Source organism: Pteropus medius, unplaced genomic scaffold, assembly GCF_902729225.1.
Source record: "Pteropus medius unplaced genomic scaffold, Ma_sr-lr_union100, whole genome shotgun sequence".
Classification (NCBI taxonomy): domain Eukaryota; kingdom Metazoa; phylum Chordata; class Mammalia; order Chiroptera; family Pteropodidae; genus Pteropus; species Pteropus medius.
Window position 1 is genome coordinate 1188106 of NW_024349227.1, and position 18067 is coordinate 1206172.

At 34.5% G+C, this 18067-nt stretch overlaps 1 protein-coding gene across 1 annotated transcript in view; it reads left to right on the plus strand.

The window, feature by feature from the left end:
• The window catches only part of NUCKS1 (nuclear casein kinase and cyclin dependent kinase substrate 1), a 33162-nt gene extending 15749 nt beyond the window's left edge, over window positions 1-17413 (plus strand). Inside the window, exons 3-8 of the mRNA XM_039881883.1 lie at window positions 8540-8589; window positions 10271-10376; window positions 13021-13076; window positions 14969-15121; window positions 16084-16233; window positions 17171-17413. Of these exons, the coding sequence (XP_039737817.1) occupies window positions 8540-8589; window positions 10271-10376; window positions 13021-13076; window positions 14969-15121; window positions 16084-16233; window positions 17171-17370 (715 nt within the window). The 3' untranslated portion in view covers window positions 17371-17413. The remainder of the gene's footprint in view (window positions 1-8539; window positions 8590-10270; window positions 10377-13020; window positions 13077-14968; window positions 15122-16083; window positions 16234-17170) is intronic.
• The last annotated feature ends 654 nt before the right edge of the window (window positions 17414-18067 follow it).

Sequence of the window (18067 nt, forward strand, 5' to 3'; positions counted from 1 at the left end):
GCTTCAGAGGAAAGGTTGCTGAACACCCAATTCCACATCTACACCTTAACTTTACCAAGAAATGGGAAAAGAGGTCCACTTTGCAGTCTAGACTTCATTTGACCCCTTTACACACAGTCCTATTGTGCTTTGAGCCTATTAAGGTTCTGCTGCATTTAAATTTCACCTAAATTCTACCCTCCCCCAAATCCTATAAGTTTTCCTATTTGGTTAAATGCTCCACATTTCAGATGTGCCATTGACATCATTGTAATGAGTCAATAAACCCGATGGTAGGTCTACAGATTTGTCCTGTGCTTGGGTTAAGACAATTGGGGAAGATTCTGCTGAGGTTTCTTCTGAGGTTGCCTTCACTGCTGCAGGCAGGGCTCTATTTGGTAATGTGCACATTTGAGACCCCTTCATTTTTATCTGCTTGAGGTTTCTCTGTCTCTAATACCTTATGGTTTGCACTGAATTTCTGTTGGCAAAAATCTAGCCCATTTTTTTTATCTAATACTTTATCTTATTATGCTCACTGAAATTTGCATGTGACTTTTAAGCATGTCGATAGAAAAAAAGATCTAGTGGAGGATCGTGACAATTATAAACGTGCCTGTCTCATTCAGAACTCCTTCACTCTGATCCTTTTTCTGCAGAAAATAGAAACTTTTTCTGTTTGACTAAGTTTTTGGAGCTCTTCCTATAATTTTTTTGCTTGTTTTGCTTTTTTCTTGTATCTTGTGACTTTTTAAATTTTATGTTTCATTGTAAATAAGATGCAGTCAAAGCAACATCTTCACCAAAAGGAACTTAAAGCTCGAGATAAATGAAGCAGTTGTAAGAAATTACCCTGAGTTGAGTTCAAATATCCTGGTTTCTATGACTAATATTCTTGTATCCTGGGAAATTTTGGCATATGAATAATCTTTGAAGGATAGGAGACTGGAGAGGTAAATTCCTAAGTTTTTGTGTGGGGGGAAGATAGTTAATATGCAGAAACTTTAATGGCATATAAGTTCTGTAGAGGAGTTAGATTTGTGAGCCTTTAGGAAAGGAAGAAGATTTGAGAGGCAGCAAGTGCCCTGTAGGGTGTAGGATTGGATGGGCTTGAGTTGGGAAGTTGACTTTACCATTTCATAGCTTGTGGCTGTAATAAAGTCACTTAGCCTTTTGAACATTAGATTCTTCAGATAAAATTGAATTAATGCTAATTAGCTCCCCTTGGGAGATTATTGTGAGAATTAAATGGCAGTTTAGGTGAAGTATCTGGCTGTTGTAATCATCGATAAAAGTCAGCATGGATTCACACACACAAAAAAACGTCTCATATCAGTATCCATAATGTTGGCTTTCTGGAATATCTCAAGCATTTGATTCACATTTTGTTTTTAAAATATAAGTAGTTTAGCACTTCTCTTTAATGCCGGACTTTCAAAGCTTTAACATGTTGAAGGAGGTGATAATATTCCAAATTGACATGACCAGGAAACCTTTAGAAAACCTATCTTGACAGAACACAAGTTAGAAAATTCTTTAATGAGAAAATTCTTAAAGAGAAAATTTTTAAAATTTGAAATTATAAGGCATGTTCTTAAAATTATTTTAGTTAGCTGAGTTTTGTGATTCCTAGGAATGTTTTGTTTGAACAAAAAGGTTTATTCCTAAAAAGTTTAATTATTGTTGATTTAAATGGTCTCATTTGCTCTTTAAAAGAATACTGTTAATATACTGGGTTTCTCTTTCAGCAGGAATTTTGACAGCTGCACATGAGGTCCTTGTTGCGGAAAATAAAGAAATGTAGGCAGAATGATAGTTCACTGTGATGGACTTGTGCTTCAGGAGCCATACCCAGAGAAGGCTGATTGATGTCAACCTGGAAAAATATTTCCACTGATGTCTTAAAGGACTTTGTTCTTGGCCTGTGCTGATTAAGTTTGCAGATAATATGAATTTGAGAAAGATAGAAAAATATGTTGAAAAGAAGTATCAGTATAGAAAAGGGTTTCAGATTTGGGGAAAAGAAGGTTTTAGTCATCGTAATTGCAATATCCAGTCCAGCGTGTGCTATGACTGTCCAAAAGGCAATCTTGGATTGCATTAGTTCAAGTGTGGAGTAGAATGGGAAGTTGAAGGTCATAATCCTGATGTGTTCTCACACACACACCCCATGCACCTCCCTCACCCCAGTACCTTTTTAAAACTATGTATATATGTTGATAGACTTCTAAATCTGAGGTGGTACATAAAAAAAGCATCTAGGTCGTGATGGTGCTTGAAATATGTGATGAAGAATTAACTGTAGTATTTAGCTTTGAAAGTGGAAACTCATATAAATTTTAAGGGCTGCTCTATTGAGGAGTTAGATTTAGACCATGGTAATCCTAGGAGGAAGACGAGACAGAAACAGTGAGTGGACTTTGGAGGCAATTTCACCTCATTGAGAACTATTTCATTATTGGAGTTTTCTTAGAATAGGCTGCCTTGAGAGATCATGAGAGGTTTTCAGTCATTTCCTTCTAGGGAAACTTATTGGTTATAATTTTGGGTAAGACTGAATTAGATTGTCTAAAGTCCAGTAGCTTTGGTATTATAACACACATGGCATCATATCACTCTCCCCTGCCCCCACACACACACGCTGGCCACCAAACGTCAATAGGTGTTACGAGTGCTTAAGCTTGAAAAAAGTGATTTTAAAAATATACGGAACTTAAATAGGAAGAGATGTTATCCTTTTGTAGTCATGGATCAATAACAAATCATTTTTTTGTAAAGGTAAAACTAAAAACAACTTCGGAAATCTTTCTCCAATCCACTTTTTAGTCTAAAGCAATGGCTCTCAAACTTTTTTGATGAGATTCCATTAAGAAGTAAATTTTACGTTGAAGTTTGCTACACACAAGAACACAAACACCTGAAGCAAGTTCAGAGACTTGCCACTTAGGTGCAGTTTTCACTCATGTTTCCTATTTGCTTTTTCTTTTGAAAATGCTGGTTATATGCCAATAAATTGATTTCAGGACCACTAGTAGACTGTGACCTGTAGATTAAAAAACATTGTTCTACAGGATCTCACTGATCTGATGAAGTGAGATTTTTACCACGTAGGTGATTGGTGAAGAGTTATGCTGGCTGTTTTGGGTTTTCCAAAACTCAGATTTCAAATGTATTTTAAGCGCCTAATGAGAAACTTTAAATTCTATAGCGTTAGCAAGGTGGCTTTTTTGTTCTTATTATTAGTCCCGTGTTTACCAGAACAGTGTAACTTCTTCAAGGTAAAAATGGAAGTACAGTCAGCTTGATTGAACTAAGGTAAAGTAGTAGATTGACAAAAAGTCTCTATTTGCCTTGGAAAATAGTTTTGTACTTTACTAAGTGGTGTAAAGCTTAAGGTGTCAATATTTAAATGTGGGTTTATGTTTAAAAGTTGTTCCTCTCCTGGAGATTGCTTATTATCTTTGTCCATATTTTGATATATTTCTCCATGTTATTATAAAGTAGAACTGGATTTTGTGGTCTTAGTTGTTTTCTCATATGTAAAGTTAAGAGGTCAGATGAGAGCATCTCAAAGGTATGGTAATTTCTGTCTGAAATACTGTAATTCTTGATGCTTCAGAATGTTGGTTTTACACCTCACATTTCAGGAACATCATTCATGTGTTAGTATAAGATGGTTGCTGCTATAAGAAAGAAAAAGCATTTGGGAGCAGACTTGTCAGTATTTAGTAGATAGAAGATGATTAAGAATGGAAGAAAAAAATCATTACTTCTGAACTGTTCGAGTTACCAGCTTTTGGTACTTCAGGCAGATCTTTTCATGTTGTCTAGCTTCCCACTACCTTTCTTCTCTGCACTCTAAACTGATATAGATGTGGGACTTCGCATCTAAGCTCTCTGGTGACCATCCAGGAATGGGTCCCTTGTGACTAAGCTACATTTAGAATCTAGATAGATTGTATCAGCTTTTAAAGTAAGAACAGGCACATAATTGAAGATTTTGTGTTCCTATTTTTTTATTTAAACATTGGTTTTCCTTGCTAGGTTACAGTTCTTTCTAGTGCAGGCTTTTAGACTTCTTTAGCTGGAACTCCAGTTGATTTGAGTGATAAAAATTGATCTAATTTGTCTGGTGGCTTTAAAATAGTTACTTCCTCTGACCTAAATGTTAATCTGCAAACTTTATCATAAAGTTGAAAATAATATTTAAAAGGGGGGTATTTTGGTATTGCATTTTAATGAAATAAGCAGTAAACCTTTTAAGATGTTCTTTCTGAATGGTTCTAGAACCAGTATTCTAAGACAGATATATTTTTAAGCAATGACTTAATCACGTTCAAATAATAGGGAGTGTTGTTCAAGAGTGTTCAAGATTTAGTGATATTCTGGGTAGAACAAGTTAGTGCTTACAAGTATAAGAGCTGCTGTCTATTGGATATATGGTTGTGTACCTGGCATTCACAACAATCTTAAGAGCTAGGTATTATTGCTGTTTTACAGGGGAAATAACTTGCTCAAGGACATACAACTAGTAAATGACAGAGCCAGGATTTAACCCCAATTCAAAAATCTGTTTTTTAACCTCTGTGCTGTATTCAAATTTTGTTTTGTCCTCCCAGTTCTAGCTGATGCTCATTTTACACTGAAGAGTGTATTTAGCTTTGGCATTTAATTTATGTACTGGTATTTTGAGGAAGTAGGAATGTTTATTTTCCACTAGGAGTAGAACTTGCCATGCCCTTAGACTTAAATGTTGCTCTTAAGTGTTGTGCTTCTATCCTAGACTATCTTGTCAATTTCCAGTCTATGTAAGAATATGTTCATCAAAAATGTGTTTCAACTCTAAATAAGGTAAATCTCCAAATAGTAGAAGTAGTATGTTTTGAATAGCAGCTTTAGAAGGCAGGCAATGACCCAAACTATTATTATAACTAACTGACATTGTGAATGAAACCTGTTCTCACAGAACTTTTATTTAAATTATTCTTCTGTCTCTTTAGCATTTATAAATGGATGCATTTTTTTACTAGTTACCCATAAGACAATATTGCTTCTATATTCATATTTTGTTTTTACTCAAGTTTTATAGTTTTGTCATAACTGACGTGTATTATATAAGATAATTCTGGCCATTTTCACATCATTTGAAGTTAAAATATTTTGTGTTTCAAAGGAAGGAGTAGTCTTCCAATTTGATTTTGAAAATTTTTAATTTAATTGCTCATATAACGTCACTGTAGTCTACATGGCATTTTTGTAGTTCTTTTTGAAAACTGGGATAGAAAAAATGTACTAAATAGTTGCCTTTTAAATTTCTTAGATGTAAAGTAACAAGTTCTTTAGTATGGAAGAAACTAAATTTTCTTTTGTCCTTAAGGGTAGTGGAAATTAAATGTCCGATAGGTTGAAAACTCCAGTTGCACGCACATCCTCTACTGATCCCCATTCCCACCCAAATCCTTTGCAGATGCCAAATCCATTCATTCATGAAATGCATCTCTTGAATTTGGTGTTCTGAATGGAGAGACAGTTCCTATCCTCAAGAAATTCGATTTAATAAGACGGATATTTTGTAGATTATATAGTATCAAAGGATTAAAGGTTTTGAAGTGAGATTGTATCTAATAAGAGTGGAAGTGATATGAACAGCATTCTAGGCCAAGGAGCAGCATGACCGAATGGTAAGAAACAACGTGATTGGAGAAATTATAAAGTTCCAAGTTGCTCGATTTTTAAGTGGCAAGAGATGAGACTCTGAGATGAAATATTATCCTCTAAAGTATCTTATAAAACTAGATTTCTAACAGAACTCTTAAATTTGGCCCTAAGAACAAAAAGTTCAGAAAACATTTGTGCTTTTTTTACCTCGCTCTGTACCAGAAATGTGGGTATAAATATGGTAGTTAACCTTCAGGAAGCTCAGATTAGCGAAGGAAAAATGGTGCAGTGATACGTTAAGCTGTGTGGCATACAAAAAGGTAGTTGACTGTTTGCAATTGAAAAAGTCATCTTTTTCATTAAACTTTAATAATTTTTAACTTTACAGAATAACTTTTTAGATATGTCAGCAATTTATGTCATCAGTTTCAACAGAGGAAGGTCTGAGGCCCAGAGAAATTAAGTGATTTGCTTGAAGTTCTGGAATCAGAACTCAGAATTCCTTACTAAGATTCTGTACTTTTTACTGTATAATTCCTTTCTTGGAGTGTTCCCTAGTGATACACTAAGAAAATAACTATCGTTGGCATACTGTTAGAAAGTTCTTTATGTTCAACCCACTCTTAATCTGATAACCAAAGCTAAGCAGGTTTGTTTACTACTACTTTTCATTTCAAAGCCCTAAAGTGGCTAATGTGTTTTCCCTTATTCGAGTTAAAAATCTAGTTTATTCGATTGTTCTTCATATGATATACACTTCACCATTCTAGTTACCTTTATATAGTCTCAAAGGATGTATCTATTGATTTATGGTACCCAGAAATTTTACCAGTACTTTAGTGGTTATCCCACCAGCATCAAATAATTAAGCTAAAATAATTATGCCTGCAATTTCAGAACCTGTACATTAATTATTAGAGATTAAGATTTAAAACTTCCTCTTCTGGATACTTTACTTCCCCTGGTTCCATGTCCCATTCTTTGCATTATGATCATAACGCTGTTTCTCATGGCATCTGTCATTAAAAATCACTGTTTTGCTAGGACATGATAGACATTTAATTACTAGCCCCTCCCCCACTTTTTTTAGAAAAATATTTTTATTTTTTTAATTATGCTCAAATAAAATTTCCCATCTTAACAGTTTTTAAGTGTACAGTTCAGTAGTGTTAAGTACATTCACATGTTGTGCACCAGCCTCCAAAACTCTTCCTCTTGCAAAACTGAAACTGTATATCCCACTAATTCCCCATTCTTGCTACCTCAGCTCCTGGTATCCACCATTCTTTCTGTCTCTATGAATTTGACTACTCTAGGTACATTATTTAAGTGAAATTAACAGTCATGTCTTAAATTAACTTTCCTAATAGAATGGTATCTTTGATATATAAACTCGGCTTGTAACAAACATGTACAGTTTGTCCTTGAACAACACAGGAGTTAGGAGTACAGCCCCCATACATACATGCACACACAGACACAGAGTCAAAAATCCGAATATAACTTTTGACTCCCCTAAAATTTAACTGCTAATAGCCTACTGTTGATTGGAAGCCTTCTGGTAACATAAACAATCGATTATTACCCTTGTATATTATTATAGTGCTGTATTCTTACAATAAAGTAAGAGAAATACATTTACAGTAGGTACTGTATCAATATCCTAAGTTTATGTCATGTTTACAAAATAAAAAGTCTACGTATAAGTGGACCTGTGCATTTCAAGCGCACATTGTTCACAGGTCAACTGTAGTTAAAGCATACTTTATAGTTTTGCATTTTGGCTCATTAAGGCAATCAATTGAAAAGATAATTCATTGTTGGTAGATTTTCCTAAAGCAAAACAAGGCAAACTTTGGGGTTCAAAGTTTTCCTAAAGCCAAGGGTGTGGCTGTACCTTCCACAGCTAAGCCTCAAACATGTTTTCAGAATTCACCTCTACTCCTATCATTTTGCATGTTGTATGTTTGCATGTTGTATGTACCTGTGCTTGAATTCTGCCCATTCTGTCTTTGAATTTAAATGGTGTCTTAATCTATAAAACCAGGAATATCCCTCTACTCAGGTTTAATGATGGCATGTTTCTCTTAATCTTTTCAGTTCACTTGTTCTTCACCATCTATTTAGTTACAGTGCATCTAAGGTACTTTGGAAAGCCAGGCTATCTAGATACTTACATGGAAGCTTTTATGTATCTCTAGAGAAGGAATTATAAACTTGTATAGATTTCAAATACGAAGTAGGAAAATAGAAATTAATGTTTGTTTGAGATGTTTAAAAAAATGTCTTTCCTAGTAGGAAAGTAGATACATTCAAGTCAAGTAGATACATTGATCTGTGGAACTCTCATATTTTTCTTACAGACCCTATAATAAAACGCATCTTTTGAATGGATCATTTTTTTCTTCTCCTTTTTTTTTATTAACTTACTGTCATTGTAATATGTATATTATAATGTAATTATATTAGATTTAAAAATCACTTTGTCTTGGAAAAAATTCAGTAATACCTTGTTTATCAGGTATACATGTATATGTGTATATAGCAATAAGAAAAAATAACATTTACAGTTTTGGTTTGTGCACATGTGACATCTGTATAATGAATACAAATGGTAGCTTGGCTCATATTGCTGTTTTGTGTGTGTGTTTTGGGAGGTGGGAGGTGGTTTTGTAGGAAAGAATAGTATTTGAGCTATCACTGAGATGAGCAATATGAGAATTGTAGTTTTAAATACTTTTGGCTTAACAAAGTGAAGTTTTTTGGCTGAGATGAGAGCTCGTTGAAAAATAATTTTCAGAGAGCTAGTTCTCATTCTGTTTATGAAAAAGAAGTGTGTTCTAATATCTTAGAAAAGTCTTTCATATATTTTTATGGTCTTAATAAGAATCTCTTTCTACAGAAATAGGAAGGTCGTTGATTATTCACAGTTTCAGGAATCTGACGATGCTGGTAAGTTTTGTGATTTCTGTAAGTTGAGCCGTACTAGTGAAACAATCACCAGTTTATATACTTTTTTTTATCATGCTTTTGGAGTAAGTTTTATTTATTTTTTATTTTTAGACTATTTATGTATATAAGTTGCATCAGGATCTCTGTTACCCAAAACAAAAGTTGAACTTGCAAGGATTTTAACTTTAACTTAGTGAATCATTGATGTAAACACGTGAATAATTTTTTTCTTACCTGCTTTTAGAGTCTAAAGTTTAAATGTGCAGTAATTCTGATGCAGTGTTTACTAGTTAATATATATCCTGCTGTAATCACAGTTAAAACTTGGATCTTATAATAGGGAATACTTTAGTTTTTTGCATAGTAAAATAAGATGAAAGTATTTTGTGAAACCACTTTGATTTGTGAACTGATTAATCATAGGAGTAGTGTATCTTAAATCTTAGCCATAAAAGGTTTCTTTAGAATATATCCCTAATCTCATTATTTTCCAGATGCATTTATTTTTTTTAGTCTAATATTACTTTATAAAGATAATATGTACACTTTGAGAAAACTTAGAAAATGGAGAAGTATATAAAGAAGGATAAAAACAGTAACATAATCCAACCTCCCAGTGGGAGTACTAACATTCTTTAAATGCTTGCTAAATGTTTGTAGTTACTCATTTAATCTTCAGAACAATCCCATTAAAATGGAATATATATATATTATTATTATTATTATTTCCATTTTAAGGAAATAGATAAGGAAACTGAGGCAAAGATATTACTCAAGGTCCTTTAACCTGCAAATGGCCATTTTTAACCATTTTGTTGAAAAAGCTTTTTGACTTTTTTTTTCCCTTTTAAAAATGTAGTTTAAGCCTTGTTATAGAATTTTTGGGTTCTTTCACTCTCCCACCCCACCCCTAATTATGAGTATCTTTCTCGTTATTAAGAGTTACTTGAAAAATTCCTATTAATGATCATATGAAATTCCATAATGGAACTTATAATATATCCAGCCATTTAATAATTGCTGAAGCTCCAGACTACCATATCTTCACCCTTGTATATAATGGGGTAGTAAACAGTTTTGGAAATAATCACCTTTTAGGGTGGGTTGGTTTTCTTTAGTACTATAATAATTTTCAAAGAAATATGATGATATGGAAATGTGGGAAGTTTTTAATAAAATGGTAAGATATAAAATGATAAGAGATTTGGCTATGGCTATATTAAAATATACACATGAGGGGGTGGCTCCATAGTGTAGTGGTTAGCACGTCTGCTTTACACACAGAAGGTCCTGGGTGCGCCGGTCGGGGAGTACGCACTGTAAGTGCGTGGGAGGAGACACCCCGCCTTCAGAGATCCAGTTCTTAAGTGGAGCCAGCAATATCCATAGTTCAGGGGTGGAACTGGGGAGGGAGGATAAAGGGAATTCACACACACACACACACACACACACACACACACACACGAGGAGACTAGTGAATAATATGCAAAAATGGAAATGATTGAGTTAAGGTGGTAGAACTGGGACAGAAGGATCTACTTTTTGTAATAAAGAAAAGTTGGGAATTCCTGCCCCTTCACTGTTTAAATAACATGAGAGAGAATTATCTCAGTAAGTGTAGTGGTAATTTCATCTTGTAAAAATGATATAGTTCATTGAAGTTGAGAAATGTTCTGTTTAGATGAAGATTATGGAAGAGATTCGGGCCCTCCAACTAAGAAAATTCGATCATCTCCCCGAGAAGCTAAAAACAAGAGGCGATCTGGAAAGAATTCACAGGAAGATAGGTAAGATGCATTATTAATTTGTTCCTGCTTACACTGTCAACCACTCAGAGATGAGGGTAGTTTCTGATCTCTGAAATAGTGGAATCTTCATTTATTTTGGGAAGACAGTTACAGTCCACTTAATGTTTCGCATAATTCATCTTATTTTAGGCAGCACTTCTGAGTCTAGAAGCTAGCCCCTTTAAGGCCAGAGGCTTGCTTGGACTCAACCTGGAATCTAAGGTGATCTCCAAGAATGCCTTTGTTTCTCCCTCAAACCTCTGAACATAAGCAGAAAGATTTTTTAAGAATGTAATTTGTTACCTAAGGTTAGTATTGACATTTCCATTGTAGTGATAGCAAATGAGCGATCTTTTCCATTCAGTCCCAAATCTCTGGTAGAATCTTAACTAAAACTTAGAGAGTTCTAAGTTTTATAGTCTTCTGAGTTTTACTATCAATAATAATTTCTACTTTGTGTGGATAATTTAATCATTTGGGGCAGTTTCCTTTCCCTTAGTTGTATAAAGTTGAGTTCAGATGAATTGTAATTTTAAGTAAAATTGTCTCGTGAGACCTGGATGTTTTGGCTTTCGTTTATGCTCTACAGATATACTCATATACTCTCATATGCATTATGGCATAAGTGTAAGGCCTCCTTGACGATGACTGGTGATAGCTACTACTTAACGATTATTATGTGCTAGTCTCTATTACATGCTAATTTATATTATCATTAATTCTTATAACACCTTTATTAGGGAAAATTATATAATTTAGAAGAGTTCAGTGATATATCCAAGGTTACCCAGCAAATGGACCAAGTTTGTGAAACCATCTCTGTTGGACTCTGAAGTCCATTTTTTAAGTATGAGCAGTTCAGAGATATGAAATAATATTTCTTACTAATTCTCCTAGGATATTTGCCTTTAAGCACTAAAATCACTATAATAAAGCCCCATGCAGAAGTCTTTCTATTCTTCCCATTTACAGGCTGCTAAATTTGTAGAAATAACAATACTAAATACACTTCCCTCGTGTTTTCTGTTTGCTTGTATTGCTAACCTTTAATGTTATCTTTCCTGGAGAATTTCAGAAATGTGGTTTTGAGGAAAAATAAGAGAAAATTATACTATAGGGAGACAAGTCTTCCATAGTTTCATAGTATATCTCTCCAGTCCAGTTTTATATAGTAGCCCAGCTTAGAATTATCTTTCATTATAGTTATTAATTATGTATCACCTAGGAATGAACTTCTTTGTGACCTATTAACATCTCCTCAATGTAATTGCTATCTAGCCTAAATTTTTCCTTGTTTTAGTCATTTGTTTTTATTATTCTCTCCTAAGTGTCAGGAATGGTTGAAATAAATACCACGTTTATTGCCATTTGTCTTCAGGGCCTAGTATATTTATTCATCAGACCATATTATGTTGATTTTTCTGTTGGTCTCTACTTAACATTCAGCTTTTACTTGACTTTGCTGTAATGGGACTCAAGGATTAATGGTTTCTATAAACTCAATAATAAAAGACCTAGAGAAAATGATATAATTCTTCATTGTTATACACTTGTGAATTAAATGCTTATTTTGCATAAAAACATTTAAATGGAACAGTCACAGATTTCAGAATTAGTGTTTCTTGGATCAGATTGCTTAGTAAAGATATGTTTGTTTTTTCTCTTAGCTTAAGAATCTTGGGTTTGGTAGTTTTTCATTTAAATGTGGTCTAGGTTATGGGAAATACCAAAAGAGATTTTACAAGACCTGCTGTTTGAGAAAGGAAGACTACAAAGACAGTTTTTATATGAGTATTTCTTTCTTTTATTTGTCAAAAGTTCTCATGGAATCATAAAATTTTAACACAGAAAGAATACCACATAATTTGTCCGAGATCATAAAACAAATTAATGACAAAATGGGACATAGACCCAGATTCTCAAGTTAAGATTTGTGAGGATGTAAAATGTGCATCTTTATGTCTTTAAAATTTGTTTCCAAACTTTTCATTGAACTTTGAAGCTCCTTCTTATTTTGCTTTGCAGTGATCTCTAACTCACTTGTATTTTCTCCATGATGCAGGGCAGGCCTATGTGCTCATGTTTCTGAAGTATAGAAATACTGGAGGCAAAAAAACATTTAGTTAATTGACTTGTTTTCATTTTGTTTTAGATAAATGTTTAGGCATATTGTAATTTATATAACAATTCCAATTTTCTTTAATAATTGTATTTAGGTGTTTCGAGTCTGTTTGGTGCCCTCCATTTACTTGCCTACTTTACCACCATTGACAAATTTTATAATAGTAGTACTTTTATATTCTGCTTCTAACAACAAAGAATTTTTTCTTATTAAACGTTCCTGTGAACTAGATCTTATCCACAGGTAAGAAATTTTCAGCCTATGTTGAGATACCTTCTTTTTTCCCTTTGGGTCTTTGGAAGCAGTATTTTCCCAAAGTAGATAAAATTGTGCTTATTCACCAGCATCCCTGTAAAGTAGGGAACAATGGAAGCACCTTCACTCCGCAGCATCTGTTTGAAAATTTTATGTATAAAGAAGGTTTTCTCTGGTGTTCTTATGCAGTCAGATACCAGAGAGAGCTTACATTCACTTAGATTTTGATCTAGTAACTTTTAAACTTTTTACTCTTTCCCCTTGTAGTGAGGACTCAGAAGAAAAAGATGTGAAGACTAAGAAGGATGATTCTCACTCAGCAGGTAGTAAACAATTTTAATGTAGTAGATATGATTCCCTTTATGTATTTATTCATTGGACTTTTAATAAGCGGTTTTATTATAATGCCTGGCACTGTTATAAATACTGGCATTACAAAGATGTTTCCATTTTTGAAGAGCTTGTAGTGATTCTCAGTCCTGGTGTTTTATAACAGTCACCTGTGAAGGTTTTTTAAAACATATTTATGCACCTTTCCACCCCAGGATTTCTGATTGAGTAGCTCTAGGTGGGACATTGGGGCTTTGTGGGGTTTTGGGGGGGTTTTCTTTTAAGTTTTTACAGATTATTCTCATACATAGTCAAGATTGAAAACCATTTATATGAACAAATAAAAGACATCAAATTAAAGCAAATAATAAGAACATGTATAATACTAAGCAAAATAGAAGGATAAAAAGGGGAGTGATCAACTCTGGGTTGAAAAGCAAACAAAGATTCATTTCAATCCTACTTTTTTTAGCTGAGAAGTAATCTTTTGAAGCAGTAGCCATAAAGAAACCTTTTTTTGTAAGAATTTTTTAACTTAAAAGAATTGATGAGGACACTCCATGACCAAATGATATAGTAATCTTGATTACTTATTGTTGGTATTTATTTATTTGTTTGTTTGCTTGTTTGTTTTAACTCTTCTAAGAATTGAGAGTTTATTTCGTATTGCTCCTAACCACTTCATTTTGACTTATTGTCCCCCGTATGCCTTTCTAGATGTCCCTTTACAAACAAGATTGCTGTTTAGCTAATATGTAGAGGGTAGACACAGTTCCACTGAATCCATTCCACTGAGCTGTTTTGCTTTCCTTTTCATGTCCACTATCTGACTGTTGAAATTGAAAAGTGATTATTTTAATATTTTACACTGTCTAGAGAAGTTATGATAAAATGCACCTTTATTCATCTGCCTTGTGCCCCTTAATTTGAATCTTACATTAGTTTATTGAGCACTTCAAGATAAATAACTCTATGCTAGTATTAAGCATAGCTCCTATCAGGTGGATTTAGTTTTGAGTTTACCAAAATCAGCTTCATTCCCTGTGTCTACTTGTCTCTAGATGAGGTTTTTGGAAGTGAAAGTGATGAACACTGATCATGGCAAGGTTTATAGGACTACGAGTGTTTCCAGAAGAGTAACAGCTAAACTAACAGAATAAAGGATCCTCAAGTCCTGGAAAAGGACTATAGGTAGAGACTAATACAAATTACCTTGATCTAGAGCCAGAAGACTGGCAGCCTGCCCTTTAACCAGCTTTATCCACAAATACAACTCTGTTGAAAAATTTTTTTTAATTGACAGACTATAATATATGAAAGTAATTTTTTTATAAACTTGTATTAAGATCTAATTGATCTAAATATGTGCTTAAAGATTTCCCTTAATCCTGTCTCAATTAAAGTGGCCACACCTCACTCATTGAAAAGGATAGTAGTTTTGCATAATTTTCAGGTCTACATGTTTTGTATCTTGGAATAAATATAATTAAAAGGCAGTCTTCCCTTTATCTACTATTTATAAATATTTATTAACTTTAGTTTTTGAAAACTGTGACCATGGATTTGAATGTATTTGAGAATTTCAGGGCAAAGCAATGAGAGAGAAATTTAAAGTGTGTTATAGGAAGCATGTATTCGCAACTAAATTCAGCTTCATTATTAAAACTACATGCCTAGGTTTTATATGTAAAAGTGGGATACATAATCTTGTTCTTTGAATTTTAGTTCCTCTTTTGTAGGAATTTTTCAGGGTAAACTTTATCCTTTTTTAATGAAATAAAGCTGCAAGATATATCTTGTATTGGCCACTGCACTGGCTTTTCTAGTTGGCTGTCAAGTAGACACACAGCTCTTGGATTATTGCATCATAATTTTGATATTTCAGAGGACAGTGAAGATGAAAAAGAAGATCATAAAAATGTGCGCCAACAACGGCAGGCAGCCTCTAAAGCAGCTTCTAAACAGAGAGAAATGCTCATGGAAGATGTAGGCAGTGAAGAAGAACAAGAAGAAGAGGATGAGGCGCCGTTCCAGGAGAGTATGTGAAGTTGGCTTGTTACTCTGATCATGATTTGGTCAAGGTAGTTTGTGACCTTGATTACTTAAGTGTTCTTTGTGGATGCAGAATGGTACAGACCCTTAAATTACTCACTGTTAGAAGAGATGACAGTTTGACATCTGTTGATATTCTGAAAGGAAAGATTCTCGTGATTATGATGTTCATCATTTGTACTCACTTAATATTTATAAATACGGTTACATGGTAGGTGTTGTCTTTAAGATTTGTATTTTGGCCTAGTAGACAAAAAAAAAGTATTGATGACAGAATTTAGGTATTTCACAGTTTACTCGGATGAATTAGTTACATATATTATTGCTTTGTATGTAGTTTTCTTGTTTCATTTATTCATAGTTGACCAAATCAGTTCAGTTTCATTTCCCTGGTCTCACCAACACTATATGGCAGGGGTCTCCAACCTCTGGGCCACGGACTGGTAGTGACCTGTTAGGAACCGGGCCACACAGCAGGAGGTGAGCAGTGAGCGAGCAAGTGAGTGAAGCTTCATCTGTATTTGCAGCCGCTCCCCAGTGCTAGCTTCACCGCTTCAGCTCCCCTCAGATGATCAGCCACTAGATTCTCATAGGAGCACCAGTCCCTGGTGCCAAAAAGATTGGGGACCACTGCTATGTAGGAATGATATAACTACCAAAAGTTATTTGATGGCTTCAATTTGTATTCAGATTAAGTTTTATTTCTCCCTGTTTTCTACCTATTCTTCAAACAAGTCAGCGATGTAACCCTCATGAGCATACTAAACCCATTTTACAGGTGGGGCCAGTGACAACTCCAACCAAACTGGTAGTACAGCTGCAAATAGAATCCAAGAGGATGTTGACTCCCAAATCCCATCCTCCAGTCATTCTTAGCACTCTCTCCCTTTGTTCACTTAGAAGGATATAGACATTAAGTTGGATGTTGAAATTCTTCTTTCCTCTCAGAAGATTCCGGCAGCGATGAAGATTTTCTAATGGAAGATGATGATGATAGTGACTATGGCAGTTCAAAAAAGAAAAACAAAAAGATGGTTAAGAAGTCCAAACCTGAGAGAAAAGAAAAGAAAATGCCCAAACCCAGGCTAAAGGCTACAGGTGAGCTCTTCAGAATTGAAATTACTGCTTTAAAACATTTCAAGGACCAATAAACTTTTTCTATAGAAATTCTTCATTAGGGCTTGGCATTGGCCACATCGTTTATCAGGATAAACGAATTCTGAAAAGATCCTGTCTTCTACACCTGGAGATATCATTTATTTATTAATGAGAACACCAGGCCTTCCAAGAGTCTGGTGGCTTAGCCCTGTTCTTATACATAAGCAAGCTTTGGGAATGACCAGTTTGTGTCAGGCACAGTGTTAGAAACAATGCATCAACATAGCTATTACTGCCGTGTTTTTCCACCAAGATCCCAATCCTAGCAGCTAGTGCATACTTGAAATTGTGGAAATGTATACTTCACTTAGTACATTTAAGTTCTGTGTTCTGATCCCATCCTCTGTGCTAGCAGAATAAAACCATACTTCACAGCCTGCATTCATTTTCCTTGAGCCCTGTGGTTTCTGCCGGATATTCTCTTAGAGCTAATTTGTCATTAAATCAGAGCGCTCGATTTGCTTTATTTTATTCTGGCAAATAGAACTGGTGATTTTTCAACCTTCTACTCATCACTTCTTACTAATGGGAGTCCTGCGAATACCAAAATTATTTGATGGCTGCAATATCTATCTACTCAGATTGTTGTATCCTTTCTTCTCGACCCACTTTTTAAGCAAACAGTTTTTAATTTCACAACCACTAAGGATTATGTGAAGTTTCTGTAGCATCTCGTTGCTTCATTATAAGCATCACTGCTAACAGCATTACAGCACTGGTAAAAAGTGTTTGGAAACCAGTACCCACCTTGATTTTTAGTAAGTTTTGGGGTTTCGTCTTTATAGATTTTATTCTTACAGATTTCTTTTTTCGTAGCTGATTTTTATTAAAGACATTTTCTTTTCCTTTTCCCAAATTGGTATTTTTCTTCCCTCAGTGACGCCAAGTCCTGTCAAAGGCAAAGGGAAAGTTGGTCGCCCCACAGCTTCGAAGGGGTCAAAGGAAAAGACTCCTTCTCCCAAAGATGACGACGAGGAGCCTGAAAGCCCTCCAGGAAAGAAAACATGCGCAAGCCCTCCACCTGAGAAGTCCGGGGATGAAGGGTCTGAAGATGAAGCCCCATCGGGGGAGGATTAAAAGTGATGATGGTTTGGGGAGAGATTTTATTTAAAAAAAAAAAGAAAAAAAGAGGAAAAAAGAACATGCTATTAGAACATGGCTATGGCTTGACTCTGGGCTTTCAATGCTTTTTTGTTGTCGAAAATAACATTCTCTCTCTCTCTCTCTCTCTCTTTTTTTTTTATGAAAACCATTGTATGTTTAATTTACCTTTTTGTTTATTGGTCTTCTCTTTGCCACCACCCTCTCTTCCCCCCCTTTTCCAATGAAAGCCATGTCAAATTAATCACTGGATCAACTGCTTCATCTTTTTTTTTTTAATGGAAGGTATTACCACAGTTGTAAAGCAATAAGATTTGATATGAACACTATGGAAATGTTGCTTTTTGGTAAATGGTAGCAAGTTGAGCAGTAATCAGAAAACAAGGGTTTTAGTTAAAAATGATTACTTCTTTCTCTACTTGGACTTTTAAAAAAATCAATTGTCATCTAATACAAGTTTATATATCTGTACTCAAGTACAGATGTCTAAAAAAATCATGACTTTAAACTTCCACTCATAAGGCAGGTAGGAGATAAAAATGGATTCTGAATTGTTACTAAAAGTATTCATATTTTTTATCTTGGGGACAGGGCAGGGAATGGGGTTACCTAACCCTGATTGAGGGTGTGTTTTTTCTTCACTTATTATCTCAAAGAGACTCAGAGCCAGTGA